A 24,863-nucleotide genomic window follows, 5' to 3' on the forward strand; every position below is an offset into this window, starting at 1 on the left:
CTATTGCGAATAATACCTCCGTGTGTACCTAACGCTAGCGCTATTAATGTGTTACCTGTGTAAATATGGCTAATTCCACAAAAGTGATTGCGTCGCAAAAGCCAACATTGATCTTATCTACACCATATTACTAACACGAACACAAATGTCATAATGAGGTAGTGGTTTTAATGTTAGTATCACTAATAGATTAATGTGGCTACTGCTAGTTCCGCTAATGTACTTTATTGTAAGCTACTTGTCGTAAACAAATGCCGGATCGCCAATAGATTAGTGTAGCAAAGGCTCGTAACACGAATGTACAAGAAATGTAGCTAATGTAAATTTCGCGAATCTATTAACAGGGATACATTCGGAAATCTCCGCGCGCACACTGAATCACTCCGACCATTTGAAAAATGCTGTACTAAATTAGGTTAGGTCGCTAACACTGATGTACTTCAAACTGTAGCTAATGTTAGTTTTACTAATGATGTAAAGATAATAGATAGTAATACTAAAAACTACAGTATAGCTAAGCTAATGCTAATACTAGCCACACAAATAAACAGATGTAGGTAAGGCTAGTTAGTGTACATGAACGTATCAAGCGTGTCGCTCATGTTATTGGCGATGTGAAAAGCGGTCGTCATCTTTATGGAATAAAAAAAAAAAAATCCTCCATACCAAAAAAATACATGAAAAACTTTCAGTTGATTGCTGAAGAACATGGTTGATTCTTCTGCCCACACTGCTCTTCTCAGGAATCATGTTTCATTTGCACTATTTAAGATGAGCATTTAGGGCAGGTGACGCCATTTGAAATGTCACAGTAATTTGGTGTGTTGACTCAAGGAACCCATTGGAATTCCAGCCCGTGTAAGCTTTTTGGTGGATCTTTGTAACTGAAGCTTGCCAGCCATTAGAGTAGCAGACCTGTTAAAATTAAAGGAATGATACTGATTTACTCTCATTTCAAGGCTTTTTTTTTGGTGAGATATTTTATAGGCCATGTCTCACAAAACTGTTTTAAAACACCATTTACTCATAACCTATTCGGGACATTTTCCTTTAATTATCGAAACAAAATGATCTACTGTTTTTCTTAAAATGATCAAATCCATTGCATCTCGGTGTTAGATGATTCGATAGAATTCAAGAACTGTCAGCCACAGATTAATTACATGATTCCTTTCTAATACCGTGGGTCTCTTTCATATCCATCTCTACACACATGATTACAGATTTCATCAGGAGCGGTGCGCTCAAAATGGCCGTGTTACGATTGCACTGAGGGTAATCTTTGGACAAGCTAAGAGTCATCTCTGGTTGCCACCAGACAACACAGTCGTGCCATTACGCATTCCGCTCAGCTGGCCGAGCATCAGAAACAATCTCATGCTCTGCCAGAGAGATGTTGTATTCCTCAAATAATTTGATTCCGAGCCAGGGCTGCATCAGGCAAAAACGCCACAGGTCACAAGCATTTGAATGATCGCCGAGCACAACTCAACACGAGCGGTATCACGAAAAGGCAAGCGAGCGTTGCTGTCAAGACGTGTACCTGAAATGAAGTGCAAGTAGAATGTTTTTTTTCTCCGTCGGGATTGACGATACCTCGGACGCTGAAAGACAATCACTCCCGGGTTGTGGAAGCAACGCCTCAAAGAGGTCCTTCATCTTAATTCAAATCTCAAAAGGGCACGTGTCCAAGAAAGCGGAGCGTTATCGATCCAATCCGATCATTCATTTGGTTTAATCTCCGTGCGGCGCGCGTTTAATGGTTGACAAGCTGCTGACGGCCTCACATTGTCTTTTGTCACCTTTAGGTCGATACCTGCGCTTGAAAGTCTTCCGTGAGGATCACGGCTCCTGGATGACCATGTTCTTCACCACCATCCTCTCCCTCTTCTTCTTCTCACACATCTATAACCTCTTCCTGAAGGCTGGCAGCATGGAGTAAGTCACTCGATAGCCCCCTCGCGTCCTTGCGTCCGTTTGTTAGCGCCACGCCCTGCTGATTGACCCAATCATTTCTCTTGACCGTAGATTCAGCAGTGGTCTGATTAATCGTACAAAGCTTTTAAACAAAAAGCGGGTGGATGCTAACAGATTACCTTTCCAGTAATTCATATCCATCCATGATTCTGCCCACGGTAGGGTTCGATCCCCTCTTGTCAAACCCCCCCGACAGGAATCCATTTCTGCATTTTGCGAGTTGTCCGTCAACCAGTGCGGAGGAAAAAAAACATGGCTGTCGAGCCCGTCGGGCGTTTTGGGATCACAGCGAGGAGAGCTGCCTCTGTTTGTTTGTTTCTATGATTAAAACATACAAACGGTCACAGTCCTGGTTCTGGCACTGCAGAGGTGGAGGCTTAAGTATTTAAAAAATGAGGGTTATAAGGTTAAAGCATGCTGGAGGGATGAGTTTGTATAATCAATCCATCTATCACCCGGGCTTGCCTCCTGCGGGTGACATCGGCAACCACCTTGTTTGTCGCGATGACAGCAGCCCTGGGGGCAGGTCCGCCGAGATGGTTAAACGCTAGGGGCATGAGCAAATTTGGCAGAAATGTCTCCGAAAGAGCATTCATTTCTCGGCCTCTGTTATGCAGTCAGTCGCCTTTGCCACGACCGCGTGCATGTTTACAACCCAGAATCAAGACAGTCGGATGTGCGGCGACCTCACCGCCAGCACCTGGTGCGGTGTATAAAATGCGTCGGAAGTGTGTGCAGAGTGAGAAACCTCACACCTCTGTCCTTCCCAACCTGCCTTTCACTCTCAGTCCGTTTCGACTTTCCAAGCTGGAACATTGACTTGGGCGCTGATACGCAGAAAGGCAAAGTTGTGGGTATTTTTTATTTTTTTTTCTAAGGCTAGTGGGATCAGTTTCTATCATCCGTCCAGTCCATCTGATACTTGGGCCTGTTTCCTTTCATCGACGTTCAACTTGACACCAATTGGCTCGGAGAAGACAGCAGCTGAGGGGCATCTCCGCTGCAATGCCGCACACATACACACACTTCAGGAACGTTTGCTAAAGAGCGTGACCTGATTGTCAAGAGGCAAGGGGATGTTTCTAGAGAGTTCTTTGACACGACATGGTCCAAGTGACCTTGTCGTCTGTACATATATACTGTATATACATATTGTACACATATATATATGCATATACGTATATATATATGTATATATGTATATATATATATATATATATATATATATATAATATACTGGGCGGCCCGGTAGTCCAGTGGTTAGCATGTCGGCTTCACAGTGCAGAGGTACCGGGTTCGATTCCAGCTCCGGCCTCCCTGTGTGGAGCTTGCATGTTCTCCCCGGGCCTGCGTGGGTTTTCTCCGGGTGCTCCGGTTTCCTCCCACATTCCAAAAATATGCATGGCAGGCTGATTGAACACTCTAAATTGTCCCTAGGTGTGAGTGTGAGCGTGGATGGTTGTTCGTCTATGTGTGCCCTGCGATTGGCTGGCAACCGATTCAGGGTGTCCCCCGCCTACTGCCCGGAGACGGCTGGGATGGGCTCCAGCACCCCCCGCGACCCTAGTGAGGATCAAGCGGTACGGAAGATGAATGAATGAATGAATGAATGAATGAATGAATGAATGAATATATATACTGCATAAATGAAGCGGCAATCAAAATAGCCCATCAACCGAGTCAATACAATTCCAACATCTGCATCCGTGCTGTGAAGCTATACATGTACCAACAGGGGGTGCTGTGGTAGCAGCGGTGACAGCTCCGCCTCTGCTCGTTTTTTTTTTTTCTCTTCCCACCAGCAGTTTGTCGAGCACCAGACCCTGCCAAAAACCATTAGCGTTCTCATCTCTGTTCTACTGCGACATGTAAGAGTGGAGTTCACGTCTTTGCTGGGCTGCCCTCAGAAGATGATCGCTGGCCTACCGTGGCAACGAACGCCTGCAGTAAACCAAAAAAAAAAAAAAACATGAATAAATAAACGTGATGGAGGCTGAACGAGAATGAGGCAGATGAGTAGAGAGTACCTCAAAGTTCAGTCTTTTGATCTCCATCCAAAGCCTATTTGCATCGTGCCCCCTCAACCACTCCCTGAGCACGATTGACACAGCACAAAGAAAAAGTTCGAAATGCCTTTGTGGCAGTTGGCGGCCCCCACTGCGAGAGCGGGTGTTCCTTTAGCAAGCTGCAGTGAAGTCGTTGAAAGGATGTTGTGGTTTGTTGTTTTTTTTTGGCAGTTGATCACTGCCGGAGTCATGATGTGTACACACACACACACACACACACACACACACACGCCAAATAACGGTCACGTCTCATCTCTCGCCCAAGGTAACCGTGGGAACCTGGATGTGTGACCTCAAGCCGCAAACAACCTGTGCCCTTTGTCATTGAATTTTGGCTAAGAGAGTAGGTGTCGAGTTCCATTTTGTTTATTTCGGCCTTTATTCTAAAAATGCATCCCTCTCTGTAATGTGATTGCAAAATTTAAAAAAAAAAAAAAAAAAAAAAGGATGAGCATTTGACTCAATTTCCAATCAATAAGGTACAGTGCGGTATTGGAATGCCCATCACCAGTGAAGAGCACGTCGGACATCTGTTTGGGGCTGATAACCGATAAAGATGCAGTTTTATTGGAACGGGTTGACACGCGCGCATCCGACACGTTACATGAGGGACTTATGGTTTGGAAACGGCGAGGTATAAACAGTCACCACTCGACAAATGACGTGAGCTCGCACAATTGCCCGTCCTTCCCCGTTTGTCGGCTGCTCACCAACTGGAGTGAATGCCTGGCGCGACGCTGACTTGCAGCGCACCAAGGTACGCCTATGTGCTTTGATCACTCGTGCGGTGCGGCCCGAACCCCCTCAAACTAATCCCGGCCTCCATGGGGGTAAATAAGACACGCCTCTAATAAGCATTAAGATGTCTAGACGCAAGTTTGTATCAGAAGATCTGTGAAGGGATTCAGTTTGTACCGCGACGTGACGTTTACGACATGTCGCTCAGCCCGCGGTCTCCGTTTTCGAGCGGTTAGTCGAGAGCAAAAAAATGTGGAAAAACTATTTGCATGTGCTCTATATGTACAATGGACATGTACATACAAAATTTCAAACATTTTTGATTAAAAGAATGACGTGCAGTGCTTTATATTTGAACGAGTTCTTGCTTTATGCCCCAATTTAAAAACCTTGAAAAGGGACTGCCTCTCTCACATAGCCTCTTTTGTGTCCTTACATTCTTAGAATGATAGCTTTTTTTTTTTAACGTCATTTTCCATCATGTTGGTAAATGTTACGATACATAGTGATGCACTGAAGCTTCATTTGAAGAAAATTGTGAACTCGCTAATTCGTATTTTGTGCACACATTAGACATGCGTAGCTGATTTGGGGCAACCAATCAGCATTTTGTGCACGTTAAATCGCCATTGGGCCAAATAACTAAAAAATGAACTAAATAAAATATTTTGTTTAAAATCCCCCGTCATGTCTGTGACTAAAAGGTGAATTGTTTCCCCACTTTTCTCACCTCCCAAACAGCTCGTACGTTGCGTTACATCTGTTTTGTAAAACTGAACATAGAGCACCCGCAGGACAGTCACAGTCATCGACTATAGAACATTGAGTGTATTTACTCAAGCGATATATCAAATGGGAAGACTGGCATCGAGCTCTGCGGGGGCTGCGCGCGGCACACGTCGGCGATCTGTTAACCAACATGATTAACAGCCGCCTTTGGGTCAACAGCTATCAACCTGTTACCTGCTGTGTGTCATTTCGGAAGGCAAACTCAGCCTGCGGCGGCTCCCTGGGAACTGTAATCCACGTGAAGACCATTTGCATTTTAATGCGACTGTCAGATTGAGGGTCGGCAGGGAGGTAGTTGGGCGTATTTGTGTGAAAGCGGGCCAGTGTGACCACCCCCGGGGGGGGCGGGGGTTGGATGGGCCTCGCCGATGCCCAGTTAAAATCGAGCGGTCCCGTTTCTCCATTTTACAGTGTCATTAGCAGCCAAAATCAGCCTCTAATTAGTCTGTGTTATTTAATTAAGTCAGCCGATATGAGGCGCAGCCATTAATCATGACTAATTTAGAGGGAGGCGGGGCTGAGCTCTGCGATTGTGGTCCGGGCAAGAAGGGAGCAGCTGTCGTGTGGAAATCGCTTGTACATGTTTTAAGTGGGCCGATGCAGTCATTCACATTGCCTGCTTGTGCAGCTGGCACGAGATCAATTCCCATTCCGTGTCACCTTCCAATCGCCCCCCACCCGTGATTGATGGACAGGCTGTCAAAGGTGTCGTTTGCTTTCCGCTGGAAATCATCCCGGATCGGATGCAGCACCCCCGCGCCCCCTCTGCCATGAGCCTGAACAGGATCAGCGGTATAGAAAACGATTGGATGGAGGTTCAAAGTGAAGTGGGGGGGGGGGGGGCGTGCATGTAAAGCGTTGGGTGAGGGTGGGGTATGTTTGACAAGAGCGACACCCTGAATGGGATTAGAAGCCGTCGTGGTATTTACCGTTGTTCCGGCTCTAAGCCCGGGCTAATGCACAGACAAATGGATTCAAATGGCTGAATAAATAGCATGTTGTCCAATATCGGATGCCGCCTGTTGCACGCCGTCACGCAAAAGCTCCCTGAGCCGCCTTTCCCTTTATGCCCGTAAACTGAATCAGGCCAAGGCAGGAATTATGGCTTTAATAAGGCGTAAAGAGAGTTAAGTTGAAATCGTAAAGCTACAATGTCAGCGACAAGACGTCAGGACGCTGCCAGAGGACACGGCAGTCGGGGGGGGGGGGGGGGTGACTACATCAGGGTTGCTTCGAGCGGAGAAGAGGAGGGGCTCATCTCACAGCCAAAAAATAAATAAAATAAAAAGAACATTGCTAGTCAATCTGGTGACCAGTGGTTGGGTTGGCTGTTAAATGCTATCTCGGTACGACAGTTCAACAGCTGTCAACAAGCCAGTCCACTCACCAGATACGTCAACTGTCTCGCTCCCAGCCGGTAAAGAAGCTAGCTTTGTTGTCGACCCCTCGGTCCCACAGACAGCAATGATATTCATTCATCTTCCGTACCGCTTGATCCTCACTAGGGTCGTGGGGGGTGCTGGAGCCCATCCCAGCCGTCTCCGGGCAGTAGGCGGGGGACACCCTGAATCGGTTGCCAGCCAATCGCAGGGCACACATAGACGAACAACCATCCACGCTCACACTCACACCTAGGGACAATTTAGAGTGTTCAATCAGCCTGCCATGCATATTTTTGGAATGTGGGAGGAAACCGGAGCACCCGGAGAAAACCCACGCAGGCCCGGGGAGAACATGCAAACTCCACACAGGGAGGCCGGAGCTGGAATCGAACCTGGTACCTCTGCACTGTGAAGCCGACGTGCTAACCACTGGACTACCGGGCCGCTTCGCGGGGGGTGCTGTGGAGCCTATCCCAGCTGTCTTCGGGCAGTAGGCGGGGGACACCCTGAATCGGTTGCCAGCCAATCGCAGGGCACACAGAAACTAACAACAGCAATGATATTGTCCCACGTTTTTATTTCACCATGCAGTGTGTGTGTGTGTGTGTGTGTGTGTGTGTGAACTGCCTGTGCATTTGACGCTGTGATTTCCTAGCATCTAGGAATACCCGGTTTTGGTCAAAGCAGCGGGGTGTTCCCTTCTAATATCTTCTCCTACTGCCTTCTGGAATAGAGAGGGGGTGGGGGGTGGGCGTGTCGGCGGTCCACTCCATATGTCACTGCCACGCTTATGGCAAACAGCAGCCGGCGCGAACAATAACCATCATAACCGTGACGCATTCTTGTCAACTGGGAATCGATTTACATTTTGCTCCGTGTGTTTGTGCATCCTGTCATCCCCTCCGCCACGTTCCTTAACTGCTGACGGTATTTCAGTTCTTGTACGTGACTTTCACAGAATGTTTCCTGCGGTTATCCATCTGCGCTGTCGACTAAAATCAAAGAAAATATTTCAGCTGAAAGTTAGCGAGGATTTTTTTTTTGTTGAAATAGCTAAGCTTCAAGGACACCCCCCCCCCCACACACACACTGTACATTATAACCACTTAGCAGTCCGAAGTGGAACGGATGTTGACCTCGCTGACTCCAATGCGACATGTGATGCTTTTTCTTCCTTTTCTCTGTCATTCCGATCTCACGTGACCCGTCAGACGAGAGCACCGAAGTGTGAACTGTCAACATGTCACTGTCACACGTTGATGTCAGCATGTCCACAAGAATGACTTGATGGGGGGGAAACCTTTGGCAGATATTTAAATTAAAAATTTAAAAAAAAGGATCCAATTAAGTAGTTTCTTGTGTCGAGAAATTCAGTGAGGTGGAAGCTTTGTGTTTTTATTGACAGCTTTATGTTTCATGCTAAGTCGTGCTCCTCTGTGTCATATTCTGTAAATATGATATTAGGCAGCGCGGCCGAGCGCCAGTGCCAGACGGGCAACGCATTTCAATGCGTAGCCATTCAAGGTCACGAACATTTTGAATGAGTTCAGCCATTTACCGAAGCATCAGCAGCACGAGGTCAGTCGCACGGTCACGGTCACTGGCCATCTGACTGAAACCCGGATAATAAAATCTGAATAGAAATGAAGGAGTGCTTGATGACACACATAGGCGGGAAAAAAAGCTCTTAGTGTGCAGTTTTATTGACGGCACTTGGACTTGCGTCGAAAGCTAAAATTCAACTTTGAACATTTTGTCTTTGAAAGATGGAGGTTAATCCGCCGCTTGTTTTATGACCGAGTGGTCTAAAGAAATGAAACGCTTACATCACCGCTGACACTTTTGGACTTCAGGTAAAATCCAGCACTTTGAGCTGAGCTTGATTTTTAATGATTTTAATTGCTCAACCGAGTTGTAATAAAGCTGTTCGTACTTCCGACTATTATTGCGACGCCCGGGCCATTCGAGGCTTGCTTCAGAACAGTTCCGCATGCATTTGCCACAAAACTGATTGACAGCGGCGGAACAGAAAGGAGAAGTTGGGTACTTTTAATGTTATTTGGTGATCAAACAACGGTTGCGATCCGAGCTTCGAACCGCCGATGTCGCTAGCCTCCGCGCAGTATGCTAATTGCTTCGGCGCAAGATTTTTAAAAGCTGCTGAAACGCCCTTGAATATAATGATGGAACAAGCGTGGGCAACCTGATAACACGCCGCGGAGGATGTGAGCTGGCAGAGTCGACAGCGCTGGCACCGGCGTGAACAGCGGCGATGAAGCCACGGGAGCCATTTTGTGGCCGATTATTCATGACGCCGCCATGCTATCATGTTCCATTACACGGGGATCCTCTCATTAGGCCAAAACTGACTCTAAAGGCCATTAAAGTTTCAGTCGGCATGAATAAGTCAAAGAGTTCTGCCTCTGATCATGCAGCGCAGAGTCCCCAAACTCATCTTGAGAGCCTGGCATTAAAAAAAAAAAAAAAGTTAAAAACGAGCCTCTTTCAGTGCTCTGTTTGCTAAATTAAATATGTGAAGGGCAGGAGGTTGGTGTCAAGGTAACCTTTTTTTTTTAGATTTCAAGCCCCAGCATGTGCTTCTTAGGCAGCATTTCCAGGAGTATCGATTAGAATTTTGCCGCGGGTAAACGACTCCCGATGGGATCTCGGCAGTTAGGGGATCACTGCCGAGCCGCGGAATGGCTAGCAAGCTCCATGTGCATCTCGATCAAGACTGCTTTATTGGCCGGGCCAAGAGACGTGACGTTGACGTGAGCGCGAGCCTGTCAGGTCTGCCATAGGCATGCCGTCACTGGTGACGTGTGAAGAATCATGTTTCCTCGCAGCTAGCATACATTGATTCGTTCTTTTCGTACAGTGGTACCTCTACTTACGATGTATCTTCAAATGAAATTTTCAAGTTATGAAACGTGGCGGCCCGGTAGTCCAGTGGTTAGCACGTCGGCTTCACAGTGCAGAGGTACCGGGTTCGATTCCAGCTCCGGCCTCCCTGTGTGGAGTTTGCATGTTCTCCCCGGGCCTGCGTGGGTTTTCTCCGGGTGCTCCGGTTTCCTCCCACATTCCAAAAACATGCATGGTAGGCTGATTGAACACTCTAAATTGTCCCTAGGTGTGAGTGTGAGTGCAAATGGTTGTTCGTCTCTGTGTGCCCTGCGATTGGCTGGCAACCGATTCAGGGTGTCCCCCACCTACTGCCCGAGGACAGCTGGGATAGGCTCCAGCACCCCCCGCGACCCTAGTGAGGATCAAGCGGGTCGGAAGATGAATGAATGAATGAATGAAAGTTATGAAACGTCTCAACAGGAAAAGATTGCCTCTTGTGACGAAAGAAATTTCAAGATAATTTAAAATAAGATAAGATATCCATTATTTGTCCCACACTGGGGAAATTTACAGCCTCCAGCAGCAAGAATGTATGTAGAAAGAAGAAAGAGAAAAAAACAACAAACATCTTTCAATTAAATGCAATATGAACACAAAATGGATAAATCGCAGTACTATTTACAATTTTTCCTTCATATCATTTAATTACTATTATTATTATGATTGTTATTTTTTATTCATCAGCCTGACTGCAGTCGGTAGGAACGAGCGTCGGTATCTCTCCTTCTTGCAGCGCGGGTGTAACAGTCTCTGGCTGAAGGAGCTACCGAGTGCTGTCAGGGCGGGCTGGAGGGGGTGGGAAGGACTGGCCATCATGGCTTTTAGCTTAGTTAGCATCCTTCTGTTGCCCACCTCCTCCAGAGTGTCAAGGGAGCAACCCAGGACAGAACTGGCCTTCCTGACCAGTCGCTCCAGTCTCTTTCTGTCCCGGGCCGAGATGCTGCCTGACCAGCAGACAATGCCATAATGGATGGCCGAGGCCGCCACCGAGTTATAGAACGTCTTAAGGAGTGACCCCTGAACCCCAAAAAGACCTCAGTTTCCTGAGTAGGAAGAGTCGGCTCTGTCCTTTCCTAATCAGGGTGTCCGTGTTTGTAGACCAGTCCAGTTTGTCGTTCAGAATACAGTCTGGGCTGCCACTCACAATTCCGGGTTTCCTGAACGCAACATATTCATAGCTGCTCTGCCATTGGCCATTACCGAGCATCATGATGGCAAAGAGGGACCTGTCCCGTATAAGTCTGTGGGTAGATAGATGGATATGTATCGAGGCAGCGTCCTCATCATTCGCCCCCTCTGTCCACGAGGCGTGCCGGTAGTTTTACGTAAATGTGAATCACCCATAAAAGTGTTCACCAGTAAGGCGAGCGCTCACTATGCTTGGATGCTTGCCTTGGACATTTTCGAAGGATTGTTAAAAGCCGACAAACGCGAACGTCCTTGGATTAGTTCTTTACAAAACGCCAGGCAAAAACCTCTTCTGAGAGAGAACAAAGAGGGCAAAAAAACGATGAGGACGCAGTTAAAAGTTAAATAACCATCATTTTGATTCTTTACTCTTTGTTTTTTTTTTACATTATTTACAGCTCTCATCTATTGTGCAATAATCGAATCGATTTTGCAGTTATTATTATTTCGCTGGCATCATGTAGCAGTGGACTACAAAGGTCCGTTCGAAATAATGCCTTTTCGGGCTCGGTGATAAAACGAAAAAAGCGATTCACAAAATTACTTTTCCTCGGTAGACATGCGAGATCAAAAGACATCCACAGATTGCGTCCGTCCATGTTTTGACAGAGAATGTGAATAGCTCGAGCTGTGTGGCACAGAACCATTCATTGGGTTGTAATAGAGCAGTAGCAGTCTGCTGAGGTTCACTTGTGTGATTTCTTTTTTTGACAAGAAACGGGGTAGCATACACTGCAAATTTGTCAAGTGTGTGTTACCACAAACACTGGGAATTCCACTATTTATTTTATTTTACCACCCGAAGAAGTGCCATCCGTGAGAGCACGCTCAATGCAAGGTCAAAGCAAGGGCTTCTCTACAACAATTGACCACGGCATCCATTTTTCTCAGGTACCTCTTCCAGCTCTTTTTTTAATTAAAAAAAAACAACAACAAAAAAGAAAACCTCAAGAGACTATCACAAAAGACATGCAACCAGGAAGCACAGTTGACAATAAGGGGTTGAAGAGGGTAATTGAAAGTAAGGGTTCCTCGTTAGCAACTCCTTGGTCGGAAATTGGAGTGCCCGGAAAAAAAAATGAGCACCAAAAAAAATTTTTAAATAACAACCTCTGGTGCTCCTTTGCGAACCAGACCCCAATTGCTTTGTGTATCTCAGTATATACATATACAGTATTTTTTTTTATCCTAAGCAAAGATCTGAGACGAGCGTAGCCTCCAATCTCATTGAATTGTTAATTATGTTTGTTTCTTTTAATGAAGTACTGTAAATTGCTGAGGGCGGCCCGGTAGTCCAGTGGTTAGCACGTCGGCTTCACAGTGCAGAGGTACCGGGTTCGATTCCAGCTCCGGCCTCCCTGTGTGGAGTTTACATGTTCTCCCCCGGGCCTGCGTGGGTTTTCTCCGGGTGCTCCGGTTTCCTCCCACATTCCAAAAACATGCATGGCAGGCTGATTGAACACTCTAAATTGTCCCTAGGTGCGAGTGTGAGTGCGAATGGTTGTTCGTCTCTGTGTGCCCTGCGATTGGCTGGCAACCGATTCAGGGTGTCCCCCGCCTACTGCCCGGAGACAGCCGGGATAGGCTCCAGCACCCCCCGCGACCCTAGTGAGGATCACGCGGTTCGGAAGATGAATGAATGAATGTAAATTGCTGTTTTTCTGTCCTTAAAAAAAGGTTGATTTTTTTTTTTTTCTGAGAAGGCCGGAACAGATTGATGATGTTTCCATTGATTTGAATGAGGAAAGCCGATTTGAAATACACGTCAATTGAGTTCAGGATGTGGTCACAAAACAAATTAAACTCGTATGTTGTTTCAATGACCCCTGCAAACATTTGTATTCCTTGCAAACATTGTACAGTCACTCATTAGCACATAGAGCCTTTGTTTGTGATTGCAAGTTCCTGGATAAGGACATGCCTGGTGAACTTGATGTTGTGGCCGGAATGGGTTTGCCTGATGTATTCGCCGTGATCTATGCAGGCAAGTCGTGTGGAGAAGAAACCGTTGTTATTGGCATTGGTTGGGGGGCAAACCAAGATGAATGGTGCTATTGACTTCAAATACAGTCCCTTGAAAGCCTCGCCAGTGCCCCATCCATTATATTCATGACCTGCAGGGCTTGAGGGGAAGGGGTTGGGGTGGGGGCACCTGCTCTACGAGAGAATCAAGGAGGCCTCCTCCTCCCACTCGCTGGCATCAAACTGACCCACTTCATCTCCTGCTGCACCCGCCTCCACCACCCCCCGGCCCCTCGCTGCGCTATTACCTGCAGAAAATGGAACCGCGCGCTTGAGGTTGCGAAGCTGAAGAGTAAAAGCTCCCCCCTCCCCAAAGAACGCTGCGACATCACGTCATGGCCCGCCGTGTCCTTGATTGTGTACAACGTGCGGGGATGTTGATTTGAAATCAGTTAGACACCAGGTAAATTGGCTCAGCAAATCATTTGCCAAACTCCGCATCGGCCAAATGGAAAGCGGCGGTAAATAAATTGCGTTGGCGCTGATGGTTTACGATCCTCGAAGCTTCGCCGAAGGTCGGGACGCAGCTCGTCGTTTTCACGGGTTGACATTGAGAATGATTGGCTCAGACGGCGAGCATGACCGCGCATGTCACAACTGCGCGCATGTCCGTCGACCGTCTTTGATTGCCTACTTACGCACGGTCGTATTTGCTCTTGTGTCATGTGTTGTAGGTCTCTCATGGTGACAGATGCCATGGGCATCAGGAACGCGACCTTTATGAAGATTGCTGCAGTGGGCACTTGGATGGGGGACTTTGTTACTGCGTGGATGGTGAGAGTCAACATGGATTTGATGAAAAAAAAATTATCCATCGACAGGCGCCTGAAAGCTTGTCGTATCTTCATTTTCATGAAGTAAGTCGGATTTACCGCGTTCAGGAATTTGGCAGACCACTTTGCGCCTTGCCGGACGTCCTGGAAGACGGAGCTGGCGTGCCCCCGACGCATCTGACAATTTGGCGACAGAAAGTAGACGGTGCTCAGTTTAGCATATTTGTGACTTTGGTAGACCGCGCTCCGCCTCGATAGGCGTATTTTATGACATACCCCCGACGCGTCTTACAATTCGCCCATCCACAGCGGCCACCTTTACATCATCTGCAAGTGATCTTCTTGCGTTCCTTTTGAACGCACACCCATCTCATGCATCGACATGCCATGTAGGCCGTGCAGCTGTCTCTCTGCGCCGATTTGAAATGGAATGAGTGAGTGCAGCTGCTTCGATTGGCTGGGAGTCAGCTGTGTTCCCTCCCACAACGGTGCAAACGCGCACTTTGTGCTGCGCTAGTTGAGGAAAACACCAAAAGCAAGAATACCACATTCAGACTACGTTTCGCGCTGGGCACGAAAATAGGGCCGCAAATATTTTGATGCTTACATTTCACGTGACCTGAACCAAACCCTAAATGGCAACATTTCAGCTCATCAAAACAAGAATCAATGATTTACTTTATCCCCACGCGTTGTAAATTATACATGCATTTTCATATGCAAGGTGACAAACGTAATATAATAATATTTGTGCACATGTACAATTTAACGTGATCCGATAAGTGAGCTGTTGTACCTCATGAGGGCAAGGAAAGGAAACAATAGTCAAAATGAAAGCCTCACCATTAGACAGCAGAACCTTGTGAAGACAATTAATATTGCTCGAATATAACTTTACATCAATCCATTTTTTTTTTTTGAAATGCTAAGAGCCGGAGCCTGTCCCAGCTGACGGCGGGTGAGATGTTGGATACACCCTCAACCGAATTAGAGCCAATTTCAGGGCAAATATAGACAAACAACCATTCACACTCACAAATCATAACTGTGTACAATTTCCGAGTGGTCACTTCACTTAATATGCCCGTTTTTGGTATTTTGTGGGAAGAGTCCAACGCATCATCTTCAAAACAGCGCAGCAGCATTTCACTGTGTGGCCTTTAATATAATTACAGTGCTCAACACAACACAAGTTCTCTTTGCAACAGCTACCGTGCAGCTGCTTATTATGGTCAATGCCCGTATGTGGACTGTAAGGGTGGGGGGGGGGGGGGGGGTAAAAAGAAAAAAAAAATCTCCATCTACACACCTTTATCTGCACCTAAATGGAACAACAAAGCGTGACCACAAGTATGAGGTGTGAATAATTGCTCTCCGTTTATATTTGCGGTTGCCAATTTGAACCCTCACGCAGCCACTCAACTGCGCTGCCACATGGCGTCGTCTTCATATTGTCTCTTGAGAGGACGTGAACGCAACATTAGCTTGATTAAAGTTAAGCCGAGTCTGACTGTGCAAGAGGGAGCGGGGGGGGGGGGGGGGGGGCTAATTGGGGTGATGAATTGTACGTGTTATGCGAGGCTCATTGAATCCCTTTTTGAATTAACCGGTTAGCACAAATGACATTTTCCCGCCCGAGCCCCAACCTCACATTTTTTGCCTCAGCGGTTTCTAACGATATAAAACAATTGCCCTTTATTAAGTCTTTGAGAAGGGAGTACTCCCAAGTAAATTATTGAAAGCTGTTTAAAAAATTAAATAAATAAATCACATTCACAAGCCTATAAAATTGAGATTGCATGTTTTAGCGCGCACCTCATTCAGAGGTCAGTTGTATCCTTTTCAGGCCACTTTACTCCTCCGGCAATGTGCCGTTTCATCAAGGAAACAAGGGAACACCCCCCCCCCCCACCCCTGTAAAATTGTCAGCAATAAAGAGAAGAGGTCTCTCCCACATCGGCGTGTGCACTGCTCAGACAAGTTGACAAGCTCCTCGGCTGGTCAAATTAGTTTTCCGTGCACGCTGCAAAGAAAGACGGGCCACGGGATGAGAGACAAGATTGGACGTTTTGGAGACCGAGAAGCAGACGTCATGCCGAAGGGGAAGGAGCATGGACAACCGCAGATTACAGATTTTTATTATTATTAAATTTTTTGTGTGCGTTCTATTAGTTCACCACGGTGCATTGAAACTCATTTTCATGCCAAAGACATTCATTCATTCATTCATCTTCCGAGCCGCTTGATCCTCACTAGGGTCGCGGGGGGTGCTGGAGCCTATCCCAGCTGTCTTCGGGAAGTAGGCGGGGGACACCCTGAATCGGTTGCCAGCCAATCGCAGGGCACACAGAAACGAACAACCACTCACACTCACAACTAGGGACAATTTGGAGTGTTCAATCAGCCTGCCACGCATGTCTTTGGAATGTGGGAGGAAACCGGAGCACCCGGAGAAAACCCACGCAGGCCCGGGGAGAACATGCAAACTCCACACAGGGAGGCCGGAGCTGGAATCGAACCCGGTACCTCTGCACTGTGAAGCCGACGTGCTAACCACTGGACTCCCGGGCCGCCCATGCCAAAGACAGTTTTTCATTATTTAATTTATTTTTTACGAATCCATTTTTAATAATCCAGGCGTTCAATCCCAGGTATATCTTGATACGGAACACTAGATTTGTGGTTACGGGGACAAAGACAAAGAGAAAATCGCCAAAGAATTGACTCAGCATTTAGTTGGCGATTAAAGTAACTTTGCCGTTTGTAATTTGAACGTTTCCAATTTACATTTGCTGAGTGTCACAATCACTTAGTGACCAACTGTTGACATTTTTTCGACAGGTGACAGATATGATGCTTCAGGATGAGAACTATCCACAGTGGGGGAAAGGCGCTCGAAGGTTCTGGAAACAAGGCAACAATAGGATTGTCCTTTTCTGGTAAGACGCCCTGATGCAGTCATTTTTGAGATGAAGTCGCTCCTGCACTAAATCTGGATCTCGAACCCGCGCGCTGTGGGGCTACAGTGGTACCTCTATTTACGAAATTAATTGGTTCTGGAAGAAATTTCTTAACTCAAAAAGTTTTGTAATAGAGACGCGTTTTCCATCTAAATGCCCTAATCCGTTCCAACCCCCCCCCAAAATCAGACATAAATGTCTTCTAAAGCATAAAAATGTATCAAAACATGTCACAAACACATGGCACAAAAGGATTATTGCACAATAAATGAGAGTTGTGTAGAGTCAAGAATAAAAATGATGGTCATGTAATTTTTAACTGCGTCCTCATCGTTTTTTTTTAACCCTCTTTAGTCCACGTTTGCTTTTGTCAGCTTTTAACAATCCTTTGAAAAATGTCCAAGGCAAACCTCAGCATCGTGAGCGATCGCCCGACTGGTGAACACTTTTTCTGGCTAATTCACATCTACGGAAAACGATCGTAACGCATCATGACCGGAGAGGTGAATGATGAGGATGCTGCATCGACATATATGGTAGAGGTCCTTCTTAGCCAATGAGATACCAGGAAGAGGCTCGGTAATAGCCAATGGCAGAGTAGCTATTAGTATTTTGCGTTCAGGAAAAAATTCTTTCGTAACAAGAGAGAGGGCGGCCCGGTAGTCCAGTGGTTAGCACGTCGGCTTCACAGTGCGGGGGTACCGGGTTCGATTCCAGCTCCGGCCTCCCTGTGTGGAGTTTGCATGTTCTCCCCGGGCCTGCGTGGGTTTTCTCCGGGTGCTCCGGTTTCCTCCCACATTCCAAAAATATGCATGGCAGGCTGATTGAACACTCTAAATTGTCACTAGGTGTGAGTGTGAGTGCGAATGGTTGTTCGGCGATGTGTGCCCTGCGATTGGCTGGCAACCGGTCCAGGGTGAACCCCGCCTACTGCCCAAAGACAGCTGGGATAGGCTCCAGCACCCCCCGCGACCCTAGTGAGGATCAAGCGGCTCGGAAGATGAATGAATGAATGAATGAATGAATGAACAAGAGAGAATCATTTCCTGTTGAGGCGTTTCGTAACTTGAACATTTCGTATGAAGAGACGTTCTTAAGTAGATTTACCGCTGTATATTGATATTTACCTGATTCCTAATGCGTGTGCGAAATCCTTCACATGATCAGCGTGTTTACAAAAAATTCATAGCATTGGTTATCAACCCTTTCATGCACCCTGTAACCTGATGACGTGATAAGCAGACCACTGCAGTAGCCGCTGTCCCTCAAAAGGTAGCTCTCAGTTTGCGAAAAAACGTTGACGACCCCCGTCACGTGCCTCATGTCGGTTAGTCGTGTGTACATCCACAGACTATCAAAGGGCTCCGAGCGGCCGGTAGCCGTGTTAATCGTTCATCGTTGGTGTCAGCACCTTTAAATGAGAAAGATGGGAGGGGAAATGGATGAACATCGCAAGGTCACATGGCAAATCCTGGCATTGTATTCTTTTTTTTTTTTCTCGTCGTGACCTTTTAATAACCGCTAAACAAATGCTGCAGACCCCCGAGGGCCGACAGATTGGAGGATCGCAGTTTCTGTCACTTGGGTTGAGTTTCGCCCCGCGCCAGGGAGAAGAAAGTCCGTCTCCATTTCTGACAAGGCTTTGTGTGGGAACGTTTGTTGGAATTGTTTCTGTGTTAACATTGCTCCTCTGCAATGAAACGTGTTTTCGTCAAGCTATAAGTTTGGGGGGGGGGGGGGGTGTAAAAACACTTTTTAAGGTGATCAGTGGCACTGAGCACTAATAAATGTTGATGATGAGGGATTATAATCGGCATCATAGGTTGACAGACAGGTTGTAATTGTTTGCTTTTAACTGGATATTGACAATATTATCCAACTTATTTTGGATGATAACCAATATTTTAGATTGACGATTGTTTTTATTGTTGTATTTGATTAAATACACCTAAGAGGGCTGCAAACCTAATTTTATTGTGCTCCAGTCAAGTTATGTACCGTATTTTCCACACTAAAAGGCGCCCTGGATTATGAGGTGCACCTTCAATGAATGACCTATTTTGTCATTGTTTTCATACATTGGGTGTACGCAATCTACAATACATCCACTAGATGGAGCTACGCTCACGGAAACGCCAACAGAACGATCAGATGCCAGCAAAACGTATTCAATAAAGCAGCGACACAGTTCACTTAACCACCAGCGAGTTATAACATTGACTCGTTCACGTTGAATTCGCTTGCCGCTGCTCTATTTCCGTGTTCAACTGTGTAACCAATCGCGTAACTGATGGCCTTCAGTTTGTCAGCATGTCTCAAGCAAGGAGCCATTTTGGGGTCAAAATATTACCGTAATGACCTGCACGAGGCGTATCGGATTTTAAGGCACGCTGTGAGCTTTTAAGAAAATGGAAGGCTTTTAGGTGCGCCTTTTAGTGCGGAAAATACGGTAATTTGTATTTATCGTTCCTGAATTTCTCCGCGAATGGATATTTCAGGCATAAGCATGAGATTCCATATCTGCAATATCGGTAATGCTCATGCTCCAAATTGGGATTCTGTCCTGGAGGAGGTTTTGCACTTGATGAAATGCCATTGGGAGTTGAAAATTCAGCACTTGAAATTCAGATTTACTGGTCGTCAATCGCCTCAGAGGGGGTGGAGACAGGCGTCCACTCTTATGGCGGAATATTTTTACAAGATGGGCGGGGGGGGGGGGGGGAAACAAAAGTCTTGCGCGAATGTGCCGTTTATAGTCAGTGCGCTGTTAAGAAAAGTACGCGCAATTGCACTTCATTCATCTTGTCAGGACCACTTATCTGCTATATTTTGCTCTTCGCCACATTAACTCTGTACTCTCTGTAGCGCCCTCATTCTTCATCTCTTTCAGGATGTAATAAATGCGCGCCTCATCTCGTTTGGATTTGGGAGAAAATAAGCGTTTGTTTTCAAGGTTGGCTTCCTCTCTAATTCATTCACAAAATCTCTTCTACTTCACAAAAAACGCGCCGCAGGACCGTGCTGCTCTCCCTGACGTCAGTGGTGGTTCTCGCCATCAGTACTAACTGGATCTGCTGGGACTGCCTGAACCTAGGCTTCCTGCCCAGCGATGAGGTCTCCAGAGCTTTCCTGGCCTCATTCATCTTGGTCTTCGACCTCCTCATTGTCATGCAGGTACGAGTGCTCCCCGGTGGCCAATTAAAAACGACGCGCGCACAAAAAAAAAAAAAAGTGTCGCTGGGACGTCTCTTGGTCTTTTTTTTTTCCTGCGCTACCCATCTCGTCGCTATATCCCGGCCTCCCATCCCCCCTCTCCCAATTCATCAATGACGAGCTGCGGCACAGAGCGGCGCGTTTGATCATTCTCAGCCGGCGTGAACACAAATACATGCAGGACTCGCAAATATATTCTCCCTATGTGGGCGCACAACCATTGTTTGTGGCCCTTTGCGTCTCCTCTCACCCGACATGAACCCCCCGACTGAGCCCTACAACGTGAGCCGCCTTCGTTTCCTTTTATGATGGCTCACAAGATGGGCCACACAAACGCGAACGCAAATGCTCCGCCTCCCGCAGGACCATCAATGGGGCCCGTCTCGCTATGGCTCATGAATATGCAGATGTGTTTGTCCGGACAAAAACAACAACTCGAAAGAGTGGCTACTAAGCATGAATAAAAAAAAAAAAACCACGATTTGGATCATCCTCCCTTGATTAATGATGCCCCTTTTCCACTTCACGCTTCTTTAAAAGGCCGTTTTTGCGATTGATGCGTTTCCGTCAGCCCGAGCGGGCCCTCGTGGGTCACCTGGGATTCCGCGCGTGCCAAGTCAAGACCACATGGGTCCCCGTGTTATTGTGCAATTTTCGGATACGTGGCTAGAAATGACAAATAACGCATGCTGACGTTAGCATCCCCTGTTGCAGTCGGTTACGTTGTGTCCCCGGCGGCCACGGCAATCACTTATCAGTCCGCTGCGGATGAAACAAAACGTGAGGGACACAACGCGCATGCGGTTGGGAATGTGACGGTCAGGACCAGGGGGGGACGTACTGGTAGCTATAATAATACCTATGGGAGACCCTTGACCAAAAACCTTCTCTCTAGAGGACGCCAACACAGATACTGTGACAGACCGTCAGCAAAGTTAGTGAGACTTGTATACGGAGAGAAAAAAATGGCCCCAAGCAAGGGTGTCCCAAACTTTTTCCTCGGAGGGCCACAAACAAAAAAAAAAGGAAGGATGCAAGGGCCACTTTGAAAAAGTTCCACTTTAATATATCAAGCTCATTAAAATCAGTCCATTGAATTGTTAAAATATTCATTCATTCATTCATCTTTCCAGTTAAGTCTCCCTCTAAGACTTAACTGGAGCACCCTGAGAAAACCCACGCAGGCCCGGGGAGAACATGCAAACTCCACACAGGGATTCGACGCGCTAACCACTGGACCGGATACAAGCGGCTGAAATGAGTTTTCTCCGCAGGGTGTCCGGGCTCTCCCTTAGAGATAAGGTGAGAAGCGCAGTCATCCGGGAGGGGCTCAGAGTCGAGCCGCTTCTCCTCCACATCGAGAGGAGCCAGATGAGGTGGCTTGGGCATCTGATTCGGATGCCTCCTGAGCGCCTCCCCGGTGAGGTGTTCCGGGCATGTCCCACCGGGAGGAGACCCCGAGGAAGACCCAGGACACGCTGGAGAGACTATGTCACCCAGCTTGCCTGGGAACGACTCGGGATCCCCCGGGGAGAGCTGGAAGAAGTAGCTAGGGAGAGGGAAGTCTGGGCTTCCCTGCTAAAGCTGTTGCCCCCGCGACCCGGCCCCGGATAAGCGGTAGATGATGGATGGATGGATGGATGAACCACTGGACCACCGGGCCGCAGAATTTTACCATGCGGTGTTCATTCAATATCGTAACACGCACTCAAGTCAGCCAAAGCGTGTTTTGATGAATTTTAACGCTTTCGTGCATGAATCATGACAATGACATGACTCACAAAAGACAATCAACTTTCCAATTTTCAAACACATGTTGTGCCCACTAGGAATGGACGACGTGCGTTTTGACCTTATTGAAATGCATTCTGAAAATGGCCGTTACTTGACCGGAGCGAACACTGGCCGGCTAATTCAAAAGTTGTTTATGACTTTTGATGCATTCGTCAAGACTGCTGCTCTATGATTCTCGGTCTCTTTCTGGCCTGTTCCTTGACCGAGAAACAGTAATGCAGTTTCCAAAAGACTTAATTGGTCGTTCAATTTTACCCTTGACGGGAGGGCAGTCACTCTTCAGGCCCAGCTGCTCTACTGTCATACGACACAAGCAATTAAAAAATACATTTTCAGACGATATAATATTGTGTTTTGTGTGTGCAGGACTGGGAGTTCCCTCACTTCATGGGGAACATGGATATAAATTTGCCGGGACTGTCCACGGCGCAGTTGAATTTCAAACTTCCCGTCTGCAAATATATCATCAAAGAGGAGTATCGCATTCATATCACAGGTACGGACGTCTTGTCAAAATCGCAGTTGCTCTATAACGAAAGGAATATGTTGTTCTTGCAACCTCGCTTTTTTTTTTTTTAAATTTTATTTTTGGGTGTACTTGAATGGATTCGTGTGCACATCCGTTCGCGAACTCACCGCGCTGTTGCTTCCCCTTCATGTAGCCCAGGGGTGTCCAAACTTTTTGCCAAGGGGGCCAGATTTTATGTGGTAAAATGTCGGGGGGCCGACCTTGGCTGACATTCTTTACATTGAAAAACAATATTGTTCAACAAATTTTAGTAAGCCAGTCTGTTTCACATTTCCATTTTTATTTTAATTTCAACAATCTTAAGAATTTATTTTGGTTCATTTGAAACAGGTATATCACATGCAACTGCTTATTCACTTGACTTTTTCTTAAACAGAAGTCTCCTGAGTGCAAATTGATTGATTTGAAACATAAAATGTATCACCATGACTTTTCAATAGTCACAAAACCTTTGACTCGAACAACAGGGAAATGAACAAGCAATACACATATCCACAACTGCAAGGATCATTTGAAATATGACATATCAGTCAATATAAACACGGAGTGATGTCTTGTTAACTCGTGAGTGATGCCCTCTAGTGTCTAAATGCTATTACTCATTTAATGAATGCTATTACTCATTTAGCCACTAGAGGGAAGCAGTCCTCTACGAAACATCACTCACCAGTCTACGAGACCTCAGTCAATGCAACACGTGTTCCATTGCGCCCAACCTGCGGGCCAGACGGCACTGATTTTATGACAGGGGCCGAGGGCCGGATGAAATTCGACCGCGGGCTGGATTTGGCCCCCGGGCCGGACTTTGGACATGCTTGATGTAGCCGTTCGGCTCTTCCCTGCAAGCCGCATCTCTCCGTCACTTATATTTCTTAAGGACTCTCTTACTTTCACTCATTTCGTCGTGGCTCTCCACTGGTGACCCCGAGACACCCAAATCGCCGCCCCCTTCCACGAAACAAACACTCACCTATCCGCACCTAAGGAAATTGCATCTGTATTCAACCTGGTGGAGACCGTGTTTTTCCTTTAAAGCTCAACTTCTTGATGGTTGACCGTTGCATCACCTGTCCTGTTTTGAGCTACAGTTGGCAAAGGTGGTCATAAGTTATCATGAACGCAGGAATTCATTTCTCCTTTGATGGTAGAAATGCGTCCAGGCCCTGCGGTGTCAAAGCAGCCCTGAACCACAATGCGCCACAGACCATGTAGCTTACAGTTTTGTTTCATTTGTCCACGTAAGTCTGCCAGCGGCACTGTGTAAAGGCCTAGCTTCAATAATTCTCCAATTAAAGTTTTCTGAAATCGCAAGTTTTTCAGACTATAAAACTCAAGATTCCGTTTAGCTCTCTGAGAAGTCTTGCGGGTTTGTTTGCGATATTGGGAATTGTTGCCAGTTGGTTTCGTTTTTTTGGACCAATTCACGATGAGATTCGGGTCTTTGTAAAGAATTCACAATACAACCAAACGTATCTATGCCCGCGACGTATGAACAGGTGTATCCACGTTTTGCCCCAGTTTAGTGGTGTGCCCTCAGATTTTCTTCCCATGTAAAAATTGCTGCCTTTTAACAATAAATGTCAGGCACAGAAGGCAAAAACAAGTTGCTTTCCACGGTCGGCGTTCAAGGGGCTAACATCATGCGTCTCCTCTCAGGGAAGTGGTTCAACTACGGCGTCATCTTCCTGGTGATGATTTTGGACCTGAATATGTGGAAGAACCAGATCTTCTACCAGCCGTATGAGTACGGTCAGTACGTGGGGCCCGGCAAGCAGATCTTAAACGTGGAGAAGGCCGAAACACTTCGGAAGTTCAACCGCAGCACGTTGACTTACGAGTGGCGGGCCAAAAACGTGGACCCGATCACCAACCGGCCCTACATGGAGCAGGACCTGTCCCTGAACAGCCGCTACATCGGCGCCAGCATGCAAATCAAGTGCCTGGCCTTCATCCCCAGCGTGCTGGCGTTCCTCTCCTTTGGCTTCTTCATTTGGTTGCTGGGCCGATTCCCCGACCCGGAGCCCTTTGCCGAAAACCTAGACACGAGCTACGAGAGGATGACGAGGAAGTCGCCGTGCGAGTACAGCAAAGAGGTGGGTGCCACCCTCGAGGAACCGCGGGACACCGGCGACTCGGACAGCCCGAAGCGCTCAGGGACGCCCGTGTCGCTATTCTTGGACAGGGTGCACTTTGCCAAGACGCCTCCCGCCAGCGACGCCATCTCCGCGGCAGCGCAAGAGGAACATCCCGTCGTGGATATCGACCCCGAGACACCCGAGGAATGGGACGTTTCTCACGACCTTCCGTTTCTCTTGTGGCTCGGGATCAGTCATGACGCCGCTGAGCCGCGCGAAGAAACCAACGTCTCTCACGACGTCGCCCAACAGTCGCCATGACCTTGCCGACCGCACTTGGTCAAAGCAGCAAGCCACGTAGCATTTTTTACCGATATTTTCTTACTGCACTCTTTTGAAACCCAAACTGTTTGGTGGAGCTTTCCAAAAACAACTTTGGCACGGTGCCTGCTG

At 47.1% G+C, this 24,863-nt stretch overlaps 1 protein-coding gene across 1 annotated transcript in view; it reads left to right on the forward strand.

The window, feature by feature from the left end:
- The window catches only part of tmem117 (transmembrane protein 117), a 31,262-nt gene extending 6,516 nt beyond the window's left edge, over nt 1-24,746 (forward strand). The window contains exons 3-8 of the mRNA XM_052060731.1: nt 1,809-1,938; nt 13,741-13,840; nt 16,681-16,778; nt 19,814-19,973; nt 22,173-22,302; nt 23,992-24,746. Of these exons, the coding sequence (XP_051916691.1) occupies nt 1,809-1,938; nt 13,741-13,840; nt 16,681-16,778; nt 19,814-19,973; nt 22,173-22,302; nt 23,992-24,731 (1,358 nt within the window). The 3' untranslated portion in view covers nt 24,732-24,746. The remainder of the gene's footprint in view (nt 1-1,808; nt 1,939-13,740; nt 13,841-16,680; nt 16,779-19,813; nt 19,974-22,172; nt 22,303-23,991) is intronic.
- Nucleotides 24,747-24,863: the final 117 nt, after the last annotated feature.

This window comes from Hippocampus zosterae, chromosome 3 (genome assembly GCF_025434085.1).
Source record: "Hippocampus zosterae strain Florida chromosome 3, ASM2543408v3, whole genome shotgun sequence".
Taxonomy (NCBI): domain Eukaryota; kingdom Metazoa; phylum Chordata; class Actinopteri; order Syngnathiformes; family Syngnathidae; genus Hippocampus; species Hippocampus zosterae.